We start from the raw sequence: 27,830 nt of genomic DNA on the forward strand, positions 1-27,830 counted from the left end.
CGTGTTTATGGTGTCCCCTTCTTACACCCCAGACCTCCCCTTGTGTACTCCTGGGTCTGAACTGATAACTTCTACTGACCTGAAGTGAGGGGTTGCTCCTGTTAGCCCTGCAGACTTGCTGCAGCTCTCAGAGAGGGAGCTGGATTCCACCCTGGCTCGTACATCAGCAGGAGAATTGCTGTCTAAGTTTGGGTGGCAGAATCTGTGTCTGATGATGGTGTGTGAGCAGGGAGGAGCTCAGGGTGAGTTTGTAGGGCTGGCAGGTGGTGGTGGGGAAGCCTGTCTTAACTTGGGTCACTGCAACCACATCCACATGGCTCCAGTTCTACAGCTCTGTCCTGTTATTCAAAGCCCTCGTGGGATTGGCTCTATCTAGCTACACGATAGATTGCCTGTCCATCGACCACCAGGACCTCCAATGGCTGTAGCATTCTGCCAGAACAATGGAACTGTTCACCAAGGGGCGGGGGGAGGATGCTCATGAGCAAAGATCAAAATGGCTGGGGGCTTCACCACATGTAAAACTGTGGAACTCCATGCCGCTGGAAATCACTGAAAGCAAGAACTTAACAAGCTTCAAAAAGGGACATTTATATGGATCAGAAGAATATCCAAAGTTGTCATAATTAATACTAAAAACAGTTTTGTGGCAGGGATATTGAACCTCATGCTTTAGGAGGAGACCTAATTTGGGAGGCAGATTACCCCACATCTGCCCGCTGTGGGGTTCTTACACTTTCCTTGAAGTATCTGGTGCTGGCTTCTGTTGGAGACAGAATACTGGCCTAGATGGGCCGTGGCAAGTCCTATGCCCCCTGTGACGAACTGGAACTGTTCTTACTGTGGTGTGTGAATGCTGACAGGGGAGTGTGGCTGAATAGTCTGCATTGGGGGATGGGAGTCTGAGTCTGCCCGAAGGCGCATACCTGAGTGTGTAACATGAGAACCCAGGAAGGGGTTGAAGGCCAGGTGACTCCTTAGCCCGGGAAACTGAACAAAGGCTGTGGGAGGGGTCGCTGAAGGCAGTGTGCTGGAAGCGGGCTGGAGAGATGGCTGGGAGGCAGAGATGGCTCTGACCCCCCCCCCCCAAAGGGGGGTGGGCTGGGATGCCCTGGACCCCAAGCTGGACCTAACTGAGGGGGGCCCTGTTGTCTGTGCCTGCAAGACCTGTCTTGGACTGTATTCCTGTCATCCAAATAAACCTTCTGCTTTACTGGCTGGCTGAGAGTCATGGTGAATCGCAGGAGGCCGGGGGTGCAGGGCCCTGAGTCCCCCAATACTCCGCGACACCCCCCTATTACAAATCAGCTAAATGCAAAATTATCTCTCTGTGTAACTGTCTTCCAGTAATTTCTGCAAGCACCCATTCATTGTGTACCCATTCGGACAGCTGGCAGGAAGGTTCTATCAGCGCAACTAGCGCAGTGGGCAGGGAACGTGTGGAATTTGGGGAAAGTCCAGGCGAGATGGGGCTGATCAGAGCTCCGCCTGCCTACAGAATCGCGTGTTAGGCTCATCAGAGAGCGTGGAGCACTTAGTTACTGCACTTGCTTGAATCTCTAGCTAAATTCTGTATCCGACTTCTTTTTGTGTTCTCCTTACAGAAGCAGCCTCCAGAGCTGCCTCGTCTGTCATAACGCCGTGATCGAGAAAGGAGCTGACCTCCGAGACTGTTTGATTGGAAGCAGCCAGCGTCTGGAACCCAAATGTAAGCTGGGGGCTGTATTTATCATGGGCTTAGAATTAATGAAAGGAACTGGGTATTTCCTAAACTTTCTACCCTAGAGTTTATCCTTCTTTCCACCTGGATGCAGCAGTAAGCTAATGGGCAGGTTCTGCTCCCGCAACATGGGGCCTTGTCACATTAGGATGGATTTTTTTGTCCAAGCAACATCCTCTTGAATGAAGGGGAGTTAAGGGACTGGTGCTCCCACTGAAGTCACTGGCGAAATTCCCATGGACATCTCTGAGATCAGCACTGGACCCTGAGACAGTCTGTTCCCAGAGACCACAATCAGCCTGCAGGTTGCCATTGGCACAGAGTCATTATTTTGACTAATAATCTTTGTCACATCCAGGGGAACGAATGCAGCCCACCGAGTTGGCCCATGCAGTCCCCTGCCTCCCTCGCCTTTGAAAGTGCTGCTGCCCACAGGGACCAGCGCACGGCCCTCTCTTGATCCAAGGGGACATCGTTAGAGTCAGGATTGAGTGCTACATACATTACCATCTGCTCAATATTAGCTATCAAGGCCGCTTCGACCAGCTCTGTTTTATGCAAATGAAAAGCACCTTCTGGGCTCTGGGGAAGGGAACAATCTTTGCTTGGTGGGTAAAGTCGGGACATCATGTTAGCACTAGCATCTTGGCAACTGCCGGAGTAGAACTGTCCCGCCTTCATAGATGACAAAGGGCAGATTGTCTACATAATCCTATCACAAACAGGGGCTTTAATGAATATTTATGGGGTGGGGAGCTGGCAGATCTCTACTTCAGGGTGTGGAATGATGACAAAAGTGAGAGTCTGGACAGACTCCATGTGAAGTCATTCATTCTGACCTGGATTTGGTCGCTTGCTTTTATGTTCAGAGTGTACTTTTTAATTTTAACTGGCTCTGGTGCCTGGGCTGTGTGTTGTTAGCCCTGCTGTAGACTTGTCTACACTACAGTTTTCTCTTTAACTGGAAATTTAAGAGTGAAACTGTTGCTCATGAGAGGGAAGTACTAATACGATGGATGTGATCCACAGATCGAGCAGGCAGGCTCTGTGCAGGTGTTCTCACAGCCATGCCAGCGCACATGCAGCTTTGCCAATACACTTCAGTTTGAATCTACGGGTCCTGCTGCTGCTCCATCGAGCAGATTGTCAACAAGGCTGAACTGTGTCGCATTTTGTTAGTCTCTGCCGTGAACCCGTTTTCACCTCTCAGTGGCATGAGGCTGTTTTCACCTGGTTTCCCAAAGCCTCCCGAGAGTTTGGGGTCTGGAAACGTCAGCTATGTTCAGTTTCTTTGGTGAATCCTGGCAAACAGTTTGCTGTCCGCATGGATCACTTCATGCCGACACCTAGATGCTGCCTTTTCTCATGACCCCCGAGCGCTCTGATGAAGCAGTCGGGGGCGCGGAGCCATTGGCTTCACTGGCTCTCTAACCCCTTTTGCAAAATGAAACCTAGTTACGTGCGAGCAGACCGGCTACCCCAACTAATGGGCAGATGTAACTCACACCAGTTCACCTCCCTTTCCTTATGTAAAAAGAAGGGGCGGGGCATGTGTAAGGTGGTTCGGACGGCACAACTGAGAGTCTTGGGACTGAGTTAAACAAGTTGGGCTGAAAAGCTGGAAAATGTTCCCAGCAGTCGGGCCTGCGAGGCTGTGGAATAGTCTGACCAGGGCAGTGGTGAGAGCCCCCGTGACTTCCTGCGGGGCGGGGCACAACCCTGCAGCCGAAGCAATCCCGCGTTAGCCATTGGTGATAGGTTGGAGGCAGCGTGCTAAAGCTTCTCCAGCTCTAGGGTCCTGAAAATCAAAGGAATATTAGACGCCCGAGAGGCTCGAGAGCTGATTGTCTGCAGCACCCTTCCAGTCCTGGCTTGACTCCTGTCCCCACTGCAGCTAAATGCCACTGCTACAACGTGGGCGTGGAGCTGCTGTGTCGCTTTAATAAGTATCTGAATTTGTGCAGCATGGTTCCTGAAAGCCCTTTCTCTTGCTTGTTGGTTTTATTACCCTGCTTAGGAACCCTCCACTTTCTTTCCTCTTTGATGCCTTAATTCAGGGAATGCGTTAGCAGAGAACTAACAGCCAAGCTGCCTTGCCTGAGTAGCAGTTTGAAAGACAAAGTGCCTAAGACAAGGGAGGTAAAGGGATGGATGGCAGTTCTAGAAGAACTTAATTCTGCAAAGCTTTCCATGGTTCAGTGTTTCCAGGACTCTGTTATCTGGATTACACTCAGCCTGTTTGAAAAGATGAGCTCAAAAGAACCACAGACACAGGGATATTTTATAAACACTGAAGTCTTGTAGGGTGAGAGAGAGGGAGGGCTGCTTCTGGGGCTTAGTCAGGAAGCCAGCCTGGGGCTAAGTTGGCCAAATGACCCCTGGCGTAAGTGGGTGCAACTCCCAAGGGAATAACTAGGCCAAATTCAGCAGCGAGCAAGTTACGCATCTGGTCTAAGTTAGTCAGACCAGGCTTCAGCAGTAAATTGGCATAGCCTCCCTTCAAAGCAGTGCGGAACTAGCGAAACACATGCTCAACATCCCCCCGTTCCCTTGGTTTTGATGCCCTTGTTGTCTCAGCCTTCATCCCTGTTGTCGTTGGGGCAGGGCCCTGGCCTGTCCATTTGGTTGTTAAGGGGCTAGCACGCTTTAGAGGCTGTATAAATAATCACCACCACCCCCAAAACTATGTGCAAAGGACGTTACAGCTGCACAGCAAACCCCGGGAAGTTAGGAAATGCCAGAATGAAGGTTGCCCGTTCACCCTTCATTCCGCCCCCTCGTGCGATGCTCTAGGAGCCAGTCGTCGCGGGATCACAAGCTGTCTGGTGTCCAGCGCGCAGGACGGACAGTGCACATGGAGTGAACCGCTGCCCGATATTTGGTTTTCTCCTCACTGAACAGTGTGTGGCTCTGGGCCTTGCGCACTATTCCAGCCCTGCTCTGAAGACAGAATTCTTGATTTCCTCCTGGCTGCTTTGTGGCGCTCATCACCAGAGCGTCGGAGAGCTTCACCAACAGGCATGGCGTTATTTTCCCTCAGCCCTGTGAGGGGAGGGGATGTTGTTACCCCTAGTTTACAGATGAGGCACACAAGCACAGCTCCTTATGGTATTTAGGTGCCTGATGCCCATTGGTAGTACTGGCATTAGATACCTTTGAGGAGCTGGGCCAGAGAAATTAAGTTCAAAAGGATCCACCAATTCTGGGTGTCCGGTTGGAGGATTTCATTTCTGCAGAGCACTTGGCATTCTCTAGCCCGTTATCTGTTCTGAGCGCAGCTCCCGTCGACTCCCCTTGGAGCTGAGTGCTCAGCCGCAGGCTCCCAAGTTGGGCACCCAGAAAATGAAAACCACGCAATGGAAACGCTGGAGTTAAGTGACTTGCCCAGCATCACACAGGAACTCTGTAGCAGAGGCAGGGATAGACTCAAACTCTGCATGGCAGTCATCACCTTAACCATACGACACGTCTTTCTCTGCCTGCACTTCCCTGCTTCCTTTACTACACAACCCTAACCCTTCCCCAGAGCAGGTGCATTCTGGGCACTGAATGAAGCAGGGGTCCTCTGGAAAAAATAGTATGAGATCATGTAATTAAAGACTGTGTCTTAATGCATAAACACGGGGGGGGGGGGCGGGGCTTCAGTATTTGGTAACTTTTGAGTACTTGACTTTGCAACTACATTCTTTTAATGTAGTTTTTGTAGGTAATTTCCTAGGTTTAAAAAAAAAAAAAAAAAAAGCCTGAAAAAAACAGAAATTCCCTCCGGTGGAATCATACTGGCCTCCAAATGGGTCATCAGTAGAGTTGGAACCTTTAGCTCCACAGCAAAACTTCTGCCACTTCAGCTAATGGAGTAACTGACAGCTGTAGTAGGTTATCTTCTGTGTGGACCAGCACTAGAAGGGGATGAGATGCACTTTGCCAGCCGGTGTCACAGATATTTGCTGACAGTAGAGGACTGTTGAGACTGGGAATCCATTCCAGGTTATAGAAGGGAGGGTGTAGTCATCGCCCCTGTTTCTCCAAGCCTGGCCCCTTCTGCATCATCTCCTCCAACCTGTCCCTGTCCTGTCTGTCCCTCCCCTCCTCCCTGCTCCTCATCTCACTCCAAGTCTACCCCCACCACACTCCTTGTCCCAGTCTCTCTGCCTAACCATACCCAGTCATCCACCCCAGCTCCTCATCTGATCTTAGACACCCCAGTCCCAGTTGCACCCTTCCCTCCTGCTCCCATTCTCAGTCTCCTTGACCAGTCAGTCCCAGCATCTGCCCTCTCCTCTCCTGAGTCGTCTTGTTCCAGTCAGCTCCCTCTGCCATCCCCACTCCCAAGTCAGGCTCTTGTCCCTTCTGCATTTGAGTCAGGCAACTTCTTTCTCCATGCTGGAGGATTGAGCGCAAGGAGAGACACTGTCCCTACTCGGTCCTTGTGCCAGTGTCACAACGGCCAGAAGCAGCAATTGCAGGGGAAGTCCAGCTCAGCTCCTGCTACCCCAGATTGGAGCACGCTCAGTGCAGACAGACTCTTCGGAGAATTTAGCTGCCAAACTAACAAGTCTCTACTGAGCATGTGCAAACTGAGATTTTTCGAAGGCTCATAACTTGGCCAGATTTGGGCAGTTTTTCACAGCTATGACAAAAGGCCCTGACACCAGGGCAACACCCCCCTGCAAACTGTCAGGTCTCTGCTCCAAAGCCTGGAGGCGCTACAGCTCCTCAACAGAACAGTCATTAAAATGTTGTTAATAAGGACAAACCAATGTATTTTCCCCCACTCTCTTTCTCAGAAGCCTGGTGTATTTTGTACAGCCGTACCCATACCCCACTGTGTCAGTGGCATTTAGCTGCAGGCCAGTATTGCAGTGGGGCTGATGTCAAGCCAGGACTGGAAGGTTACAGGAGACAAGACTATATCGCCAGTCACTCTTTGGCATGTGTCCTCCTGGTGTAGACAGGAGGTGGCCAAATCGGTACACGCCAAGGGATCTGCGAGTGAGTTGATGGATCTTACCAATGCCCCTCTATGTTGGAATAACACCCATTGTATTTAGGGTCTGCCCCTGCACGATGCTGAGTGCCCCCTAGTGATGGCAATGGGCATTGAGAGTATTTAGCAAGTTTGGAATCTTATTAATCACCAGAGCACTTGCTGCTGTGCCGGTAGCCACGGCTCAGTTCCCCCAGGTTCCCAGTGCAGCGCGGACACAGGCAAACCAGTTCACACACACGCTCAGTTTGTCAGAGGCCAGTGCGAGCTGGAGATGATGTCGAACTCGTGCAAAATCATCGTTGAAGGCTGGCTTCCTTGGAGAGGAGGTACTGGGCAGTAAAAACAGGCATCTCTTAAAGAAGTCATTTCCAGGTCATTGGCACATTTCTGACTGATCCCCATACGTCCGTTTTCCAGACACTGGATAATGATGGTATATGAGATCTGTCCTTCAGTGGTGGTATGTAATTTCCCTAGGACATCCATTCAGTAATACTTTGTCTACCACTTTCTGCTATCGCGGACTTTTTGGTTGCTAGCCCGGGGATTCTCAGCTGGGGAAATTCAGGCTTCCTGCACGAAAGGGTTAAGTGAAGTGCCACATACTCTGCCTGTTGATTGTGAAAAATCTACCCGGAAGGCCTCAGTTCTTAACCTTGTAGAAATATTTTCACATGCTCCATCCAGAGAAAATAACCACTTGTGCGCTCCTAGAATTCAGGCACATTAAAGAGCCAGGAGAAATACCCCGATGATTGCCTACGCAAGGAAAGGAAAACTCAACGTGTGCTCAGCATGGCAATCAGCAAGCTCTTGTGGTGACAAGCTCCTCATCTAGGCACACGCTGCCATGGGGAATAAAGTCCTTCAAATTGACATTTCGGAGATCCCTGCTGGCAGAAGTAATTTTGCTGATAATTAACAGAAACAGTGTGGGAACAACGAGTATAAGCCACTTCCCGTTCTTCAGCCCAGTCGGCCGCACCTTTCGTACAATCAGAATGCTAAGTATCTCACTTAGGTGGTGCTGGTTGGTGTCTTGTCCCAGCGTAATCCTATCAGGGCATGAAGTTCAAGAATGAATCTGGCAACTCTGACAGGCTTTGTAAAGGTTTGATCCAAGGTGTCAGATCTGAAGGGCTTCATGTCCCTTAGTGTTCCATTCCAAAGCGTGGGAAGGTGCTGAAACCTGCTCCCGACCTGACTTGCCGTGTGGATCTATCTTGGTCCCATCTCTCCCGATTTTCATTCCTGCAGTGCGCCCTGTCCGCTATCTTATGATAGTGGATGTTCTTTTCAGAGACACTTTGATACCGATCAGATGATCTTTTAGCTTTTCATTGTTTAGTTCCTTGATAGCATGTCAGTATCCTCCCCCAATGTCATTCCCGGGGCAGCTCCAGGCACCAGCGCAGTAAGCGCGTGCCTGGGGCGGCAAGCTGCGGGGGGCGGCCTGCCGGTCGCCGTGAGGGCGGCAGTCAGGCCGAGTTCGGCGGCATGCTTGCGGGAGATCCGCCAGTCCCGTGGCTTCAGCAGCAATTCGGTAGCGGGTACACCAAAGGCGCGGGACTGGCAGATCACCCGCAGAAACGCCGCCGAATCTGTGTGACCAGCGGGCCTCTTGCAGGCGCGCCGCCGAAGCCGCCTGACTGCCGTGCTTGGGGTGGCAAAAAAACATAGTGCCACCCCTGGCCATTCCTACCTGAGTTTCTGAACTTTGGCCACAGCATCAGATGCCTCTCTCCCATGTGTCCCAACGTGTGATTGGTTCCCCTGGAAAGTCAGTCTGCTGCCCTGCTTGCCAATCCTCCCAGCCGCTGTCTGAGGTGCATTGCTGGTAGCATTCTGGTTCCTTTGAAAAGAGCTCAGGATCTCTTCCGACGAGTCCACAAACAGTCCAGCACCCGCTTCCATTTCTTCTCTGCTAGTTCCTGGCAGGTGCAGTGAGAACATCTTTCATTTCAGCCAGATAATTTGAGCCACTCTGTCCCGAGCTACTGCTCTTTCTTGTACTCTCTCCGTTAGGCCACTGAATAAAGACACCACCATAGTCCGTCTCGCCCACACACCCACCCAGTCAAGTTCTCGCTCCCACTGACTCCCTCTCCCATCACCTTGACCAACCTGCCTCCTGAGACCCCCTAGAGCAGACCCACCATGCTTCCCAGGGCCTCTGCTCTCCAGCCGTCCCTCCCCACACCCGGGATCTGATCTGACCCACAGGGATATCTGCTTCACCACCTTGTTGCCTCCCCCCTACCCTGTCCAACACACGAACAGCCCAGCCCCCTGGGGAGGTTCTGGTGTGCAGGGTTAACACGGATTGAGCAGTCTCAGTATGCCTTTGTTATGCTAGCCCAAATCCTGAGGGTACCATGCTCCAGAGCAGCACACCAGTGTTAATGCAGGCTCGCTGCCAGCTGTGTATTGACCCTACCACTCAGCCGGAGTCCCAGAGGTGCTCACTTTCCTCCCGGGCACCCCCAGCTTCCAGCCACGTGGCCCTCTGCATTGCTGGGCAGAGCAGTGTGGCTGCTGCGTCCTTCGAGTCCGTTAACAGCTTACCCTCAGCTTTTCTCCTTGCCTTCCTTCGTTCCAGGCCTGCCCGGCTCCGCTACCCTGCTAGGGGAAGGGCAGGCCAGCCACGCCCCTCTGCTTGAGATTGCAGGCTCCTGAGTGCCAATCCAGTGCGTCCCAGCTCTCGGCTCCAGACACACCGTCTGCAGTCTCCCCTTGGGTCAGACGGCCGAGCGGGCAGGCTGCTCCGCAGAACTCTGAGCCACCTCTGGGGGCCCGCACTTTGCTCCCCCCGATGTGTGCTGATTGTCTAACTCAAGTCAGAGGGGGCTAGAGCAGGCCTTGGCGAACCCCTTGCTGCCTTGTAAACACAAACACCTCGGCCCCCGCCACCTGCTTCCCTTCTTTATCTCCACATTCCCCTTCCAAACCCCCAGCCTGCCAGTGTCAGACCGCAGCTGCTTCCCCTCATCCTGCTCTCCTTTCACTTCCTCCCCAGGGCTAGCCACGGTGCTTCTCTTTGGCTCTCCCATCCTTTCTGTCCAGGGGAGATGATGCTAGGAGCCACCCAGCGCGGGTTTTCCTGTGGGTTTCTGCAGCCTCCCCTCCCTCCGCCTTAGTTTGAAAGCGAGCAAACCCCCGGCGGGTGGCTCTCCTCCCTGCTGTGTAATGGAGCAGTAATTCTGTGCCAGGGGCTGGTTTCTGCTGGATTGTAACGGGTTTATAAAACAGCATATGTCATGAGTGAGTAAACGGAACTGTTTGCTGGAGCCCCCGAGGGCTGGGCCGTCGGGGTGGTCCTGGGCCTCCGCCCTAACCTTGTTTTTCCCCTCCTCCCCCTCCCCCTTCCCAAGGGAGCATTGCCACCACCACCAGCAGTGGGGCTAGGGGCTAACTGAGCAAACAAGGAGATGCTTTCCCGGTGCCCTTACCGGGATGCTGTGGCATCTACTTCCCCCAGAGAGCGCGGCCCGTGCTGGAAAGGAAGGCCCTGGGCCATCAGCGCCCAGGATTATGGCTGGGTTTGCGCTGGGATTCAGATCATTTCCGCCCCATGTTTATTTGCATTACAGTTTGTTTGGAATCAAGCCGCAGAGGCTCTCTGGCTCCCCACATACCGGGCTTGCGTTTCTAAGGCGCTTGGACGCACAGTGCCTGTAAACAAATGCCTTGCGAAGCAGAATCGCATCTGTAAGCAGTGACAGATTTTTGATTTGCGCCCAGTGAAATCTCCACAGACGTTCGGCTTGAGCGCCCAGACCGACCCTGGGCCGGGCCGCGCCAGCAAAGTGCTAATCGGGCGTTCGAAGGTGTCGAACCGCTCTGTGTTTGCATAGCGCCAGATGCTCCCGGGTGGAGCAAATCTCGACGAACACGATTTAAGTTTGCGGCGTCCAATGCTCAGGCTTTTTGAAAGTCCTTCCTTTAATTCCTCTTCTTTCTGTGCAGTCTGAATGCAGCTGGAACCCTGGCAGTCTCTCAGAAACCCTGGCAGTCTCTCCTCTCCCTACACCCAGGGGTTCGGCTTGAACTGAGATTGTGGGCAGCAGCCATGTCTGTTAACGAAACACTGTCTGTATTGAGCTCTCCTTAGCAGCCTCCGATCGGCACCCACCAGAGACTCCGTCTGTACCTAGGGCTTTCCAGAGAAGTCAGGGAGGAGGCGGGCAGTGGGCGTAAGCACACAGTATTCTCTCCTGCCTCTTGCATGCCTGCCAGATAGCTGCTAAGCTTTTAGTTTCTAGCCAAACCATTCCGCTTCGTATTAAAAACCAGTACGTGGATTTACGGTTCACCCCCAGACAGGTGAAAATGGGTCTGGTGGCTTCATTGTAGTCTCTGATCTAGCAGCAAGGCCCAGGGGAGCCTACAGCCTTTCAGAGTCATTGGCACAGTCGTGCTAAGGCCAGGCATCACATACTGTGATCGTCTGGCTCTCCTTGGTGATACCGACAGGCAATGTAATTTAGCAGACCGAGCAAAGGGGCTAGGAGTCTGGGAACATGGGTTCTTTCTCCACCGTGCCACTGACTGACTCCATGACCTTGGGCGAGTCTCTTAAACTCTCTGTGCCTCGGTTTTCCCATCTGTAAAATGGACTGGGTGGTATTCACCTGCTGTTGCAAAGCACTTTGAGCTCGTCCGATGTTAAAAATGTGAGCTATTGTAAATATTTGTGAGCTGTAGAAGTCCAAAGTACCCCAGAAAGGTGGCAAAATACTTTACAAAATACAGCAAAGCTCCATAAGCCTAGGACAGGAAGTGAGGGGCACTGGATGAAATGAAATGGTGTTTGTTAGAATAGACAAGTGCTACAAATGTATATATAGAATCCAAAATTGACATGGGTCTTTACAAACTTCACTGAAGACGCATTTAATCTGCGCTGGAATCTAGCCAGGGTCTTATCCACATCACACAAATCAACATGATTGGCAATCTGCTTGGAAGAGGTTCAGGAATGGAGTAGCAGGAGTTGCCCGGGGCCTGTCTGAAGTGTTTTGGGAAGGTTGCAAGGGGGCGAGGAATGGAATAGCAAGACGTGCTGCGGGTCTGGTTCGAGGCACGCTGGCAGAGCTGTGGGGGGTCCAGGACTGGAAGAGGAGTAGGTGCTACAGGCTGGGACTCCGGTCTGCTGCTTGCATGGTGCCTGCCTACAGCACATTCATACGTGGCACCAGGACAGTCAGTCCTTCATTATGCAGAGCCCCAGATTTTCCCTGGCATGCCTCTCTGGCCAGTGAGGAGTCTAACAATAAATAGACACCAGACCAAATGGGAGCGAGTGGTGAGGATTGGATTTCGAAGTTGGAAATCCAGGCTGGGGCTCTGAGCATGCCCCATGGGTTGGAAAGCCAGTTAGGAGCAAAGGGTCCAGTTGCCCACATGTGACTGTTGAGTTGTTCTCCCTAGACTGGTGGGAGGCCTCCGGAGTGAGTCCGTGATTAGCCCATGCAGCCCCTGTGCTGACGAGAGGAAGGGTCGGCAGAGTGGTGCAGGGATAGGGTGACAGCTGGAAAGACTCTTGTTGCAGGGCCAGGACTCCTTGAAACGTGGCGTTCTGTGAACATGGCGTTAGTTGTGTACCTGGCGCACACGCGCAGCGAGGAGAACACCTTGGCTTGCCAACGGATCAGGACTGCTAAGGATTTGCTTAATCTCTGCTTTCCAGCAGCCTGGCAAACTCCTCCTCGCCCAGGGGAGTAACGGAGATGGGCAAGTAAAAGAGCATGAGTCTTTACCACCATTATGGCCGATTCCTGTCTGTCCTAGGCCCATCACTGCAGTGTGTGAGCACCTCACGACCTGGACCTGGACCAGATTTGTCCTCACACCCCTGGGCGGTGGGGCAGGGCTGTGATCCTCGCTGGACAGCTGGGAGTCTGAGTCTCCTTTTCCAATTTCACCTCCCCCAGAGGCGGGATATGGGAGTGTGAGCTGGAGTCTGCCTTAAGGGTCCCCGCTGCTAAGCCCACCGCCCCCTGCCCACTGCTGAGGTTGGAAAGAGCCTGGCTGTGTGCCTGGATCCCAGGGGCAGGAAGCAACAAAGGAAAACCCTGCCTCTTGACTTGTAAAGTGAGCCTGTTTGACCAGGGATCATAGACGCTCACAATCCCTTTACAAGTTACTTGTGACACTGGGCCTGATCCTGCAGGGTCCTGAGCACGCCCAGCCCCTGCTGACTGCAGTGCAAGTTGTGAAAGCCCCGGCCGGACGTAAAGTTCCTGTCACGCTCTCCCCCTGGGTTTGACGCTTCCATGCCGGTGCCTAGACGCACACCTGTCGGCAGCAGCGGTGCCTTGGGTAGTAAGTGACACCTACGTGGGAGATCTCATTCCATTGCCCTTCTGGTGTTTGGTCAGTTGTTTAGGCCTTTGCCGTGTGGGTGGGACAGTGACTGAGACACACGGGGCAGACGGGGGGGGCGGACCAGCAAAGCAATGTGGAAATTCACTGGAATCTGCTTTTCCCATTTTCTCCTAAAGATGCTGATTTGAAGAGTGCTGGGTTCCAAACTCTGCTACAAACCCCAATTCCTCCTTTTTGTTTTTAATCTTTCAGCCAAACACGTTAACGAAGTCATTGTGGGCAGCGAACAGCTGATGGAAATCTAACACGCCGGTTGTAAAGATGCCTTTAAGGAAGCCAGAGCCCGCCTCTTCGGAAGACCCTTCGTCTGGAGCAGGCCTGGCAGAGCTCACGCTGTCAGCGCTCCTTTCCCGTGCAACTTTGTATTTATGTCTTAATAAAGAAGCATTTCCCGAGTTGTCTGTCTCTCTCTCTCTGGCCCCTCCCCACCTGCCTGCTGCTTTGTGGAGCCCGGTATCGGGGCCTGCCCGCTGAGCGAAGGCACTGTTCTCTTCCAGTAGCACTGAGCTGGGACCACACAGACTGTGCCCATTCAAAAGAACGACTTAGTCCATCTCACTCTGATACAAACCCAGGCTCTGTGGGCTTGCAGCACCGTCCCGATCCCTTAGGGAAGCCCGGTTCTGCTTTAGGCACAATGGGAGGGCTGGGAAAGCCCAGCAGCAAAGCAGGGTTACTTCCTTGCTGTTCCTGCAGCTTCTCCAACCCTCCCACCCCCCTTACGCTGGGACAGACACGTTGAATCTACGCAGCTGTTTTTCGTCTATACTGTGATTGAGGCCGGTGCGCCAAAGGCGTTCCCATTCATACCCTCTGGATTTGGCCTGTTGCTTTGAAATTAAGCCCAAGACCGCACGTGTGGGGAGCGGGGAAGGAGGAAACCTGAACATAATTAGAGGTTATGTCACCATCAGCGCTATCAGCCTTATTTGTATGGCCCCTTTGCTTGAAAGCCCAGCATGTGTAAAGCCAGACGTGAGGTCCCTCTCCACACACTTAAACTGTATGTGGGTGACTCACAGGGCGAGATGAGTAACAAGCTGTCATGTGAACTCCAGGGCCTTGTGGTTGGTTGTCCTGCCAGGGTTGGAAAGCACCTGGATGGGATTGAAGCTCGAGCTGTTCTTGCAACTTTGCAAATTGGCCTGCGGCTCCTGCCTACAAGCTCTTGACTGGAACCTAGTCGGATTCAGTGGGACGCTTCTCTGAGCCTGGCAGTTTGACAAGGAGAGGCGCTTCCAGCTACTCGCCGGGAGAGATGATATTTCATTAACTACCGTGATGCATTCAAAGCCGTGTCTTGTGGGCACAGACCCCCCTGGCGGAAAATCTCAGCTTCCTGACCCGCATGACGAGGGAGAGGTTATAATCCAGCCCTGCCCTGCCTTTCATACATTACAAACCCACATCAAAGGCCCTCCTAATAATGGGAAGGGTGGTGTGCTGGCTCGGAGGGCTGTGCCAGGCTGTGGAGAGCACAACGCAAGCTAGAGTTCAGTTCAGGTTAGCATCACCTGCGAGGCTGGTGTGTGAATAGATGTCAAATCCCTTTCCTCCAAGGATCTCGGCTGTTTTATGTATGTTAATGAGCTATGCCTTGAGCCGGAGGTAAGTGTCATACCCATTTTACAGATGGGAAACGAAGGCACAGAGAGGCTTAAGTGACTCGCTTAATGTTCTGCTAGAAATCTGTCAGAGACAAGTGTAGAGTCCCGATCCCCTGAGTCCCGGGGCTTCCCCTTCAGCCCAAAGCCATCCTTCCCTTCCGTCTATTGATGTTACGCATCTTCTTAAAAACCAGCTTCCCCTAAGTTAATAGCTTCAGTTTTATCTCCTTGGGCCGTAATTCTATGGTAACGCCTCGCTTTAGTCCTTTTGTTGAGCTCATGGAAGGAGAGGCTCTTTATTGTGCAATTAGAATTGCGGTATTAATTTAGCATTCTCTGACACTTTCCAACCTCGCTGGGCTCTGAGAAGTATTCTTTTCCCTTTACGACCTGCAGGTGTTTGGTGTGAGATAGAAGTAGATTGCAGAGCAAGATTTCACAGCCTGAATTATCAAAGCAAAGAGTCCCTCTTTATGTACTCGATGTGTGTGGCAGTAATGACGAAGGGTATTTCGGAAGAGTAGTTCCTTCACAACCCCAAGGCAGGCACCGGGAATTAACCCTTGCTGACCTGCCATGGACTTCATGGACCAGGTGGATCTACGAAACTAGCAATCAGGGTGACATTTTCAAAAGTGCCTCAGTGACTAAGTGCCTAGATGACTTTTGAAAATAGGACTTAGACTCCTAAGTCACTGACATGCTTTTGAAAATATTACCCCAGAGCTTTAACGCGCGGCTCTTTGGGAGTGCAAATGTGACTCTTCCATACAGTACCCAGGCCCGTACATGTGGCTGTTCTCACTGTTGATCTGCCGTGCTGTAGCAATTGAGCAAGCTGGTGTCTCTGACCCATTTGCAATGCGCCCATCACCGGGGTCTTTACGCCCCTGACCGTGATGTACAAAGCAGCGTACGTTTGAAAGGATCAGACTTGCCAATCCTCTGTAGATGCTGGCACTTTCGGAGCAGGCTTGTTCTTGAGCATTCCCAAGGGGAGCGGAGCTGGCGGTTGGCGTCACTGTTGCAAGAAGACTCATGAGACAGGCACGTCCTGCAGGACGCCCAGAATGCAGCAAAGCCAGGGCACCATTTCCAGTGGCAGGGAGCTCGCCAGCGGAGCGCCTGGTGCTGCGGACATCCCGCCCTTGGCTCCTGAGAAGGGTCTCGGCTAGGAGTCAGCCCATTGGGCGCTCTAGGGCTCAGCAGCAGGACCTTTGCAGCAGCTCGGAATTGGCGAGGAGTCAGTGTCAGAGCTGGTGTGCCGACGGGGCGGCCTGGCCGCCGAATGCTGGTCCAGCGAACGGTTCGTGTGGCCTTCTCCTTCGATCCTAAGAGCTCGTTTCAGACATTCACCCTCGGGGGTGACGGCCTGGAAAGCCATTCCTTTGGCTTCGTCTAACAGGAAAGAATGCAACCTGCTGGCTAGGCAGAGAGCAGACGGCATTTCAGGCCACAGCTGCTGGTCGCGGGGCTGGGAGCATGGAGAAATCTGGAAGAGCCCTAAGAGTGCATTTGCCTTGACAGTGAGAAGATACCGTCAGTGGGAGGCAAACTCAGGGCTCCTGGTCTAGTCCCCCGCTCCCATTCACGCCTGCGGTGTTAAAACCAGGCAGCCCAAGGGCGTGTGATCTCCGTAACTCCAGTGGCCCGGCCATCCGGGAGACGGGATGAGCTGGTAGGAAGAGAGAGGCAGCTTGTGGCCAATTGTGCCCACTGTCATTGACCTGGGGCCTCCCCTATCGGTCAGGGGTAGATGGGCCTGGTGCTAATCAGAGCTTTCAAATCCACTGACCTTTGGAGACTTTGGATTGTAGCCTGGGGGGCACAAAGGAAGGTAAACTGACCTCCTGCTACAGACACTCAGTATGTCCAGTGGTCCAGTGAGCATGATGGCTTCCTTCCCGCATCGTATGCCTGGCTAGTGTGTGCCCTGCTGGGGGTAGAGGACAGAGAGACCGGCTAGTATTTACTTGGGGCGATGTCGCTGCTTTGTTCACAGTGCTAACGCCAATATGATCTAGCTCACAAAAAACAGACCTGAAGCTGAAATACTGGGTCCAAATCTTGTGTTACGTTTCACGTAAGTCAGAAAACATTGCTGAGCTCGAAGCCACATGCCCTCCGCTCACTTGCTTTCACCCCTCGTCTGTCTTTCATGCCTGGCTGCTTTGTTTTCACTGGGCTGGCTTGGGCTCCTAGAGGAGTATTTGTCACGATGCCCTGCTGGTCCCGCCAGTTGTGCCCTCACTAGTGGGACTGTCCCAGAATCACTCCAACAGCTGGTGGCCCAGGGACAAAAATGTTCTCACATAACGAGCCGCGCATCTCGCTTTCTGCACTGCCAGGCCGTATTGGCCAAAGGCTCCAAGGAGCAACGGCAGGTTCGCCTGGGTTCTAAAGGGGCAGCTTGGTTGTCTCCACAGGCCATGCCCAAATCCAACGTGTTCCCCAATCCCCTTGTCACGTGTCAAGATCCGCCAGTGCTGAGACCTGCGTTAGAAACGGTGGCAGCGACTCCCTCATTCCGTCAGCTTCCCCGAGCACCTGGAACCCGCCCACGCGTTTGGCGCTGGCGTGCTGGTCACGAGCTTTGATTATCCTCGATTACGCCGGGCACACTCACGAGTAGCTTCCCAATAGACAGACAGGCCCGCTTTCCCCCAGAGCCTCAAATCTGGACTTTGACATGCCCCCCCAGGGAGTGGTAACACACTGGAGGGAGCGGAGCAGGAGTCTTGCAAGGGTTGAACAGTGAAGTGCTAATGGATCCCCCATCTCAGAGTCCATTCTCTCCAGCCCTTGTCTGTCGAGGAGGAAGGGGCTTGTGCTAAGGAACAGGACTGACGCAGCTCTCCTGTGTCGGCTCCAGCCAGCCCCCTCCCCCTCCATCTCCTTTCTCCATCGGTAACGGGGCAGGGGGGATGGTTCCGGCGTGCCAGGGCTGCAGGCAGAGAGCTTGGAGATCCTCGCGCAGAGGCTGTGAGGGGAAGAACAAGGCTTATTCCCTCCCCTGCTAGGCGAGGAAAGCAGGCAGCCAGGGGCGAGATTCAGATTGTCAGCACCAACAGCGCCGAGGGGAAAATCTGCCCCGGGAGCTGACCCTGGGCATCCCAGGAGCTCTCAGCAAGTAGATCCTGGGGGTTCGAGGGGTCATTCATTAGCTCCCCAGCTCTAGCAGGCCGAGCACCCACTGACGGCAGCAGGAGCTCGGCCTGGGCAAGTGCTGCAGGATTAGGCCCGTGTACGGTTCCTTTCTTGTCTCTCTCTGGATCCTGCGGGTTTTTGGTTCATCTCCTGGGTGCCAGGAGCCAAGATGCGCAGCCTTGCCCTGCCTCTTAGACAAATCAGCGTACAGCAATTCCTGAAAGGCCTTCTAGCCAGTCATCGCAGATCTGCTCGGATAGAAATCAGTAAGGCAAGAGATTAGCAGCCTATATAAACTTGTATGTTTACAGCTTTTAAAAGGCTAATACTGAATTTTTTTTAAAGAAAGCAGTCGGATTGTTGGAGTGAATTCAAGGACAGCTGATGAGCCTGGATCGGCCCCTTTACAATTCAAGGCAAATGGTGGGCTGATTTGGAGAGGAAAAAGGGATTTTCTTGTTTTTGTTTTTAAGGGAAAATAAAAGGGCAGCCTGCCGCTTCCCTCTCCCTCCCCCGCCGGCAAAGCAGCGAGCTCCTGGTGTTGTATGCATAAGCTACTCCTTTGTGCACCGTCTAAATGGTTAATTGTGTTTGAGGAAGATGTGCGGGCGGACGGGGAGACCACCCAGCACGAAACAGACAAGAAAGAGCAATCTCTGTGCTCTTTCACCAGAGAGAGAGCAAAGTTGTTTAAAAATATTTAATTTACTGCATTCCATTCTGCTGATTATAAATTGGCCATCCAGGGAAACGCGGCTGCATGTGGGGAGGGATCCAGGAAGCATGAAACAAATTCTTGGGATTGGTTTGGGGTTTGTTTTTTAAATCTTCCTCTGCTGGTTTGTTGTGAGTTTTAACCCTGGGTTGCCAGTCAATGCCTGCCTTTTCCGCGAGCTGAAATCTGAGGCCGGGCTCTATGGTTGCATATTGGTCATCAAAGCCTCCTTGCAATCCAAGGGTCTGCTAGAGCTGTTACATTTCACAGGCTGCTTCTCTCTCTGCTCCTCACTTAGACATGGGGGGTGTTGGGTTTTTGCCCAGGGTTGGCACCACGATATCCTGGCGGTCTTGGCAGGCAAAGCACTGCGGCGTGCCCGCCTCGGGAGGGCCCTTGTGAACATTTCAAACCCGTCTCTCTCTCGGGCACCCTCGGGCAGGAAGGGGGTTTAGAGCTCGGGAGGGGGAGGGTCAAATCCAATTTTTACTTTGAGGGGGCCTTCAGAGGACTAAAATGCTCCTTGGACTCCCCCGCCCTGCGTGGCACTGATGGGAAAGTCGCAGGTGCTGGTCGGGAGGTGGCAAGCGCTGACGAGACGTTATCGAGCGATGCCGACTCCAGACCGTTGTCATCTGTGCTTCGATGAGAGTTCAATGGGAGGGGGCACGTACCACGGACCTGTGAGCAGTCACCTCGCTGGGGGTGCTGTGATCGGGCCTGGTTCGGTGCTGCGGGTGCCAGGCGAACCCGCGTCTGTTTTGTGTCCAGATCTGTAACATACAAAAGTGACTGTTCCTTCCCCCCTTCCACCCCAGCCCCAGAGCCCAGCGATCCTCCCAAAACGTTCTGGGGCACGAACAGTGTCAGGGGGGTACAGAGAAGAATCACCAGGTGTGGGGAGCTCTCCCTGAGCTGGTGTTGAGGCTTCTCGATCAGGTCAGCCTGACTCCGGGAAGGCCCCGCGATTCCCCAGGGCTGGCACAGGCTACGTGCCCGGATGGATGCTAGAGCACTGTTTGTTATGATGATTTATTATTTGTGTTACCGTAGCACCTAGGAGCCCCAGTCAGGGACCAGGAGCCCAGTGTGCCAGGTGCTGCATACACAGAGACCCCAGACCCTGCCCCAAAGAGAAGGCAACCCAGGGATACGCCACGAGACAGATGGATGCTGACAGGCAGGCGGGAGTACAAGGAAACAAGGAGAGGGTGCTGGTCGGCAGGGCAGGCTGGGGTCTCTGCATACCACCTCCAGGCTTTTCGCAGGCATCATGGCAAAAGCGAGGGCTGAGGAGGATAACGAGGCCTCTCCAGGGGTGTTCCCATGGGCTCCTCCCAAGCGTGAGGGGCAGCACGCCGGCCCTAATGCGAAGCCTGTGGCGTGATTTGGGTTGGTCGCTGTTATGGGTCATTCCATTCGATCTCACATCCCTCGGAGATGCACTATGAAACCTGATCATGAACACCACTGCGTGAAGATGATTTCTGAGTCGCCCGGTAGCTTGATCCATTGTCTGGTCTGATGATGTCGTTATGGCAGATGTCAGCAGGAGGCATCATTACACACAGTCTTCTAAGCGCTTTTTCCTCGTGTGCGAGCAAGTGTGCAGTCTTGGGAAGACATGCTGTTCAGGGCAGAGGTGGGGGCTCCATGGAGGAGGAGCTGTGCGAGCAGCTGCAGAAGTTGCTCTCTGCTGTGGGCTCTGAATAGAGTCGATGCTTGAAGCAGTTGCTCTTTAGGAAGTAGGCATTGGTGGTGGGCTGAGAGCCCTGAAAGAAAGGATTTGCCTGTGTTCTATTTGTGACCACCTCTGTTCCAGGCCAGGGTAAATAACCAGGCAAACTTAGAACGTACCCTGACTCTGTATCCTCCACGGGGAAGCGACCAAGGCCTGGACAAAGGCTGCGGCCGGGCAGAAGGCAATGCTGGAGTTGGGCAAAGAGGGCAGCTTTGCCCAGCATTGGTGGATAGCTCTGTTATTGTTCCAGATGCTGAGCTCCCATTTCCGCTGTATTTGCGGGCAGTGAACATGTTTCACTGTGGTCCTGCTCCTCGGGAAGCAGCATGCTTTAGCAGTGAGACTGGGACTCCTGGGTTCTTTTCCTGCCCTGCTGCTAACTTGCATTGTGATCCTGCGCAAGGGAAAGGTGCCTCACGTCTGCTTCGCGGGGCGGAGCCTGGCCAGTCCCTTTGCCATCTCATCCCAGGCCCGATGCTCCAGATTGTCTCATGTTTGTGGTCCTCTTCGGGACGCTCGCCAATTTCAGGCTGTTTAAAAACGACGTGGTGCTCGACTCTGCCTGCCGCGTATCCTCTGCTGAGCCCCAGCGGGGGCTGCGGGATCGTTACCCGGGCTGAGCTGAATGGGGCACAGCGGGCACAGTTCGAATGTTCCCAGATTCCACCGGGTCACACCCCCCCTGCTGGGCTAAGACGCACCCCCTCTCTCTCCTGGCCGAGGATGTGACCGGGGCATCCATCCTGTCGACTGGCCCACAGTCAAAGCCGCAGAGCCGGGACTGGAACCCAGGAGTTCTGCCTCCCTGAGCCCTCCTAGCTCGAAAGCCCCCGAGAGGAGCGGCTCTGGATTGCCGCTGGGCTGGGAGGTGACTCTCACTCTATTTTCTACACAGCCCCTTTCGTGCCAAAGGCTCTCCTGTTTCCACCACTGAACGCAGCCAGGAATGCAGCCGCCCAGCAGTTTAGGACAGGAAGTGGAGAAAACCATCTTCAGTTCAAAGCACAGGAGGCACGTGGATCAGGACTGAATGCCGGTGGCTACTTGGGTTTCCAGCTTGGCCGGGACACTGGGATGAACAGTCCAGCTCCGGGGAGCAGGGCCGAGGGGCCGTCAGGGAGCCGGCGCGGTCGGGGCTCGGCGTCCCCTCGCAGCCTCGCCACGTCGTTCGGCTCAACAATAACAGTCTGAACAGTTGTAAACCGGAGCCGGTGTCAGCCCCTGTGCGTGTCTGGGGGTCGGCCCCCTGGAAGAGTCTGTGGGTGGGTGTCCCCCCCCCCCCCCCCCCCCCCGGGAAGGTCTGTGGGTCATGCGGTGGGCCAGATGCCGGGTTAGATAGCATGGGGCCCAGCGACCGCTCACGCCTCCACCACCACCTGGGGGCCTGTTCCTGGGCCCGGCTGTGCTGACGTCTCCAGACTAACTCCCCCCCCCCCGTGTCAGGCCTTTGATCCTTGCCCTGGCACTGCCTGCAATGGAGCCAATCTCCTTCCAGGTGCTTCCAGGCCGTGACCGTGTCTCCTCGGAGCCCCCGCTGGCTCCCAGGGGCTCAGTCTCTCCTCGGATCCTCGGCCGGGCCCTCATTTGCGCCTTCTCCAGGGCTCCCCGGCCTCCGGAAGGCGCAGGGCTCAGAGCTGCCCACAGCGATATCCCCCGGGGAACTCACTGCCACAAGATATTCCCCAGGCCAAGAGCTTAGCAGGATTCAAACGAGCTCTGGACGTGGGTGCAAGCAGGAAAAGCCGCACGCCTGGACAGGAGCCCGAGGAGATGGGGGAACGTCCCAGGGCAGAACCCAGCCACAGATTTCCCCCAAAGCCAGGTTAGCCCGTGACTGCCTCTGGAGCAGCTGGCCAGGGCAGGCCCCGGCCACGGCCGAGCAGAGAAGACATTGCCTAGGTGGCTGTGGGCTGGACTCGGAGCAGCAATTCTGCTTGTGCTGAGCCCCCTGGACATCAGTGAGAGTTGGGCACAGACATCAAGTTGCTCCTGTTCTTAAGCGGCTGTGGGCTGGAGTAAGGCTGGGTTGAGGCCCGGGCTTCTGTGCTTGTCTCAGTCGGGCTCCCTGCCCTGGATCCAGGCCCTGATCCTGACCGGTGCGAAGCACCTTCCTGCTTGGCTTCACAGAGAGGAAGGGATCGGGCCCTCAACAGGGCACAGAACCTGCCCATGTCGTCCTCCGCCCCCACCTCCCCCGTGTGTCTAATCCCCCCTGCACGGCCCTGCCTAGCCCCCACTCCAAATGCTTGCACTGATGTCAAATCCACTTAGTGCCTTCAGAAAACATCTCGCCCTGACACCTAGTTAACTCCTCGCCAGGGGTCACGGCTCTGGCCTTCTCCTTCCTGCCGTTCCCCTAGCCCGCTGAGCCGGCAGGCGCGCCCCGGCGCTGTTGGAGATCTGTCGGGGAACAAGAGAGCCAGATCGCTTACAAATTAATTTGGAGTTAAACCTACAGCAAATGAGAACCATGCTGCTTTGCAGGAGACGGGGCTTGGCTGAGGATCAAGAAAAATCCATCAAACCCGCCCGGTTGGGGGAGCGTGGGGGTGCTGCTGTTTTCTTTGTGGCGGGGGAGTTGTCAGCGGTACTTCCAGTGGGCCACGGCCTTTCCTGACAATTCAGTATCCAGCAAACCCACCGCCCAGGGAACCTGCTCCCCTGTGCTGGGGGGTGGGCGGCAGAGCACAGCAGGGGGGTGTGATCTCTGGGGCGAACCAACCCCTCTCCTGCCCCAGCGAGATCGTGTCCAGGGGCTGCGGGCGTGCAGTGGGCCGGCCGGGGTAGACCGGGTGATGGGATGAGAACGCACCTTGGAGAGGGGGGTCACTCCCGGGCCATGCCAGGGCATCTCCCCAGTTTAAACCAGTTTGGGGATGGTCAGCAGTGTCTCTGCAATGGCATGTCCAAGGAGCCTGTCACCCCCCGCAGAGGGTGAGCCCAAAGCCAGGGCTAGGCCCTGTTCCCATGGGGCCGGGGCCTGCGCTGGCTCCCTGAGTTTCATTCCCCGGAGCTACGGCCCAGGCTGCGGGCTGGATGGCGGAGGGCTTCGCAGCAGGCCCCTCTGACTGGCTTTATGGCAACAGCACTGAAAGGGGAGTTTCTCCCCAGAGCTAGGAAGGGGGCCCCTGGCGCGAAGCTGCCTCTGGGGAGGACCATGGCTGTGGACCAGCCCGAGGTGACACGGCAGGGCAGGAGGAGAAAACGAGGCTCCAGTCCAGTGAGAAACACACATGGGAGCCCCGGCTGATTCCTGGGGATGGGGACTTCGCACCACGGCCAGGCTGTGACCCCCACAGCCCATCTCACCAGCCCTGGCATGTGCTGCTTTCCCAGGCTAGGGTTGCCAGGGGTCCAGTCTTCGACTGAAAAGTCCAGTCGAAAAGGGAACCTGGCGTGTCCAGTCAGCTGTTCTCACTGGACACTCAAAGTCCAGTTGGTTGCAGTAACTGGATTCTGCCACTGGGGGGCGGGAAGAGCAGCGGCTGCGGCTGGAGCCACTGGAGGAGCTGTTGACCCCTGACAGAGCGCAGTGATTGGCTTCCGGACAGGCTCCAAAAGGTAGGTGCCACCGCCCGGGGGGGGTGGGATCCTGTCACTCCCCCTTCTGCCCTGCCGAGCCCCAATTGCCCCGGCCCTGGCCCCTTGCTCCAGGGACTGAGCCCCTCCCCTCCCCTCCCTGCTGTGCCCTGATTGGCCAGGCTCCGTGTCGGCTCCTCCCAGCCTGGCTCTGCAGGTAGCAGGTGAGTCCAGGGAGAGGGGGAGTAAGTGAGTGGGAGCGAATGAGTGATGGAGGGAGGGGAAGAGGTGGGGGCGGGGCCTCGGGGAGAGGCGGGGCAGGGGCGGGGCCTGAGGGAGAGGCGGGGCAAGGCTATTCGGTTTGCAGTAATTAGAAAGTTGGCAACCCTACCCCAGTCACGCGGGGGCAGCTGCTGCTCAAAGGGATCTGGGCTCCCCACCCTCCAGGGAAGCAAGGAGCCTGATTACCTTTGTGGGGCTGGGGCTGGGGCTGGCTTCCTTGGGTCGGCAGGAATCGGCGTCCACAGCAGCATCGGAGCTGGATCTGTTCCCAGGGCTGGCCTGGGCACATGCTGCGACGTCCGGCTGTCTGGGCCCTGCTCCTGGCGAGCTGGGGATGCCCGAGGCCCTGCCGTGGCCGCACTGCCCACGCTGCGCCCCAGGCCTTGCTCTTGCCCTGGGCGGCGCTGTGTGCCGAGGTTCCCCTTGCTCCACGTCCGCCTGGTCTCTGCTGGAGACCCTGGTCCTCGCCAGGCTGAGCCGTAACTGCTTCCGCTGGCCCAAGCCGGCTGGGTTTGGAGGGAGGCAGCAGACAGCCCCTGCGGCGCTTCCTGACCCCAGGACAGAGGAATCCCGGCATGAGGCTGCTGGGCTCCAGCCGGGTCTCCCAGGCCTGATTGGAAGCCAAGCTCTGATGCTCCTGCCCGGGCCCAGCTCCTCCATCCACCCCCTCCGGCGCAGCTCTGCCCCCCCGTGGGCCTGGGGCAGCCCCACCCGCCCCGGCCCTGCCCCAAGGCCCTTGCAGGCGGCCCAGCTGGCGGCTCGGGGTGACGTTCCTGGCAGGCTGGGGGTTCGGGCTGGGGGTGGGTGTGTGGGGGATGGATCCTAGGTGCCCATGGGTCAGCGCTGGCCATGTCTGGGGCGGACTGCCCTGCAGTACTGTGCCCTCCCTCTTCTCCCAGGTTCGGCCTCGCTGCTCTCGGGTAACGCCAGGGAGTCGCGCCCTCGGGACGCCCCGTCCCTCAGCCTCTCCTCCGGTCGAGGGGCGTGTGGACCTGCTGGTCAGTGGGCTCTGTGTGCATCCACCTGACTGGCCCCCACGTGGGAGCCTGGGCACTGCAGCTTTCAGCCTGGCTCCGGGCCGGAAGTGCCAGCCCAGACGGCAGCCATCCCGCGTGCCCTGGCGTTCCCTTCCCGGCGTGCCCAGAGCTGTCACCTCTGCTGTGCAACACCTGCGTCTGGCCAGCGTCTGCCTTCGTGTGCCACCTTCCACTGCCGTGGGGCAGCCACCCGCTGTCGCACTGGGCCTGGACCCGCACCCGGTTCCCTGGGCTGCCCCGTGGCGCACAAGCCATGTGATTGGTGAGATGGCGCAGGGGTGAGGCGGTGAGATAAGCCAGGAAGCGAAGCGGGGATGAGACGTGAGAACAGAGGCCAGGCTCGCGCCGCTGGTTGTTTGGCTGGCGAAAAGTGGGCCACCGAGGAGCCAGCCCCAATCCAGCGATGGGACCAGCTGCTGACAATGTGGGCGGAGCTCTGCTGGGGGGTGTCTCTGTCTGGCTCTCTCTAAGGGGGGGGCTAGCTTAGAACTTCGCCCCGTGCCAAAGCGAAGTCAAAAACCAGGCAAACCGAGGCTCCTGTCTTGTTTCCGCCAAGCCAAATGGCTGGGAGCAGTGCTGGGGGGCAGAGACTTTGCTCTCCCAGGCGGCAGGGGAGGGGCAGGAATCGCGTGGTGTGATGAACTGGGACTGTTCTTGCTGGGGTGTGGGAATGCTGACAGGGGAGTGTGACTAGGATGGTCTGCATCGGAGGATGGGAGTCTGCCCGAGGGAACATACCTGAGCTTGTAACATGAGAACCCAGGAGGGGGTTGGAGGTCAGGTGACTCCGGGGCCCGGGAAACTGAACAAAGGCTGTGGGAGGGGTCGCTGAAAGCAGAGTGCTGGAAGCAGGCTGGAGAGATGGCTGGGAGGCAGAGATGGCTCTGACCCCCCAAGGGGGGTGGGCTGGCATGCCCTGGGACCCCAAGCTGGACCTAACTGAGGGGGGCCCTGTTGTCTGTGCCTGCAAGACCTGTCTTGGACTGTATTCCTGTCATCCAAATAAACCTTCTGCTTTACTGGCTGGCTGAGAGTCATGGTGAATCGCAGGAAGCCGGGGGTGCAGGGCCCTGAGTCCCCCAATACTCCGTGACACGTGGGCCATCACCCCAGCTTACAGGGGGCTCTGCTGCCGCTCCTGACCCCGGCACGGTCACAGGGCACTTCCGCAATGTGTCTCCCGCGCTCCTGGATCGCAAGCCATTTCCTCCCCCATAAAATGGCCTCAGCGTGAACGGACCTGCCAGGACCCCAGGACTCGACACCGCTTTCCCGCTGTGGGCAGTGCCCACGGACCCGCCTGGTGCCCAGCTGAGCTGTGACGGGGGAGCAGGCAGCCGAGCCCGTTAGCCACATAGCCTGTGCACGGCGGCCCACCAGCTCTGGCTAATTCCCTGGAGCCGTGTTTCCCTGCTAGCTGCGGTCTGGCCATGTAGAAGCGGAGCCAGCACTCCCTGCAAAGCATGGGATCTCGGGGAAATGAGTGAAACCCAGGTCCCGGCCACCCCTCTCTGGGCTTGGCCCCGGGAAGTTACAGGAGCTCCAGGGAGAATCCCCTAGGCCGCGTGCCTGGCAAGCCCCAGGGATGGCCACAGCAGGGAGTGGGGCAACGCCCGGCTCCTCGGTTGCCACTGCCCAACGCTGCCCATTTGCTCCGCAAAGCACCTGCTGACCCTGCGGCTTCGCCCCAGCCCGGAGGGCTGATGGGCTTTAGCTCGTGCCAGTGCACGGCCCACCCAGCATCTGCTGGGCAGACGAGGCCCCTGTGTATGTAAACCGCGGGCCTGTGGCCTGGCCCCGATTGGCGTGGGGCTCAGTGGTGCAGGATCCTTTGGGACCGGGAGTAACCTGACTATTGCTGTGATCCTTGGCGTAAGGGGCCATCTGTCACCCGGGCCGGCTCACCGGGGGGTGAGACAGCTCGGAGCACCCAAGGGGCCGTCTGTGACTCCATGGTCAGGCCGTTACAGCGCCGGGGTGGTGAAATCTAAGGACAGGACCCCGAGCCAATGTGAGGTTTGTGGTAAAGTTGAACCCTCTCCTCTAAAGCAGCCAGTGAAGTGGGGTGTCCCGGGCGTTTCCTCCAGGGGTGCCTGATTCCCAAGGGTGGGGCAGGGCCAGCCCCGTGAACCCCATTTCAGGTCAGGGGACAGACCCGCGGGTGCCAGTCGAGTTAGAGGCTGAGGGTGAGGAGCTGGGCGGTGATGGATGAGAAATACCTTACGCTGGAGTTAGACGGTTCGCTGCCTGACCGTTGATTTTCCCACTTTCCTCAGATCCCACTGAGGAATACAGTAAGAAACTGCACCATCTACTCAGGACACTCCCTACACTAACACAGGAACAAATCAACATACCCTTAGAGCCCCGACCGGGGTTATTCTTTCTACTACCTAAGATCCACAAACCTGGAAATCCTGGACGCCCCATCATCTCGGGCATTGGCACTCTCACTGAAGGACTGTCTGGATATGTGGACTCCCTACTCAGACCCTATGCCACCAGCACTCCCAGCTATCTCCGTGACACCACAGATTTCCTGAGAAAACTACAATGCATTGGTGACCTCCCAGAAAACACCATCCTAGCCACCATGGATGTAGAGGCTCTCTACACAAACATCCCACATATAGATGGAATACAAGCTGTCAGGAACAGTATCCCTGGTGATGACACAGCACAACT

The 27,830-nt window shown here is 55.8% G+C and overlaps 1 protein-coding gene across 2 annotated transcripts in view; it reads left to right on the forward strand.

Annotated features, from left to right (window-relative positions):
• Positions 1-13,492, forward strand: part of EIF2B3 (eukaryotic translation initiation factor 2B subunit gamma) — a 148,093-nt gene extending 134,601 nt beyond the window's left edge. For both annotated transcript variants that reach the window (XM_034778512.1, XM_034778513.1), the window contains 2 exons: positions 1,605-1,708; positions 13,290-13,492. In XM_034778512.1, coding sequence (XP_034634403.1) covers positions 1,605-1,708; positions 13,290-13,342 — 157 coding nt within the window. In that variant the 3' untranslated portion in view covers positions 13,343-13,492. The remainder of the gene's footprint in view (positions 1-1,604; positions 1,709-13,289) is intronic.
• Positions 13,493-27,830: the final 14,338 nt, after the last annotated feature.

This window comes from Trachemys scripta, chromosome 8 (assembly GCF_013100865.1).
Source record: "Trachemys scripta elegans isolate TJP31775 chromosome 8, CAS_Tse_1.0, whole genome shotgun sequence".
NCBI lineage: Eukaryota > Metazoa > Chordata > Testudines > Emydidae > Trachemys > Trachemys scripta.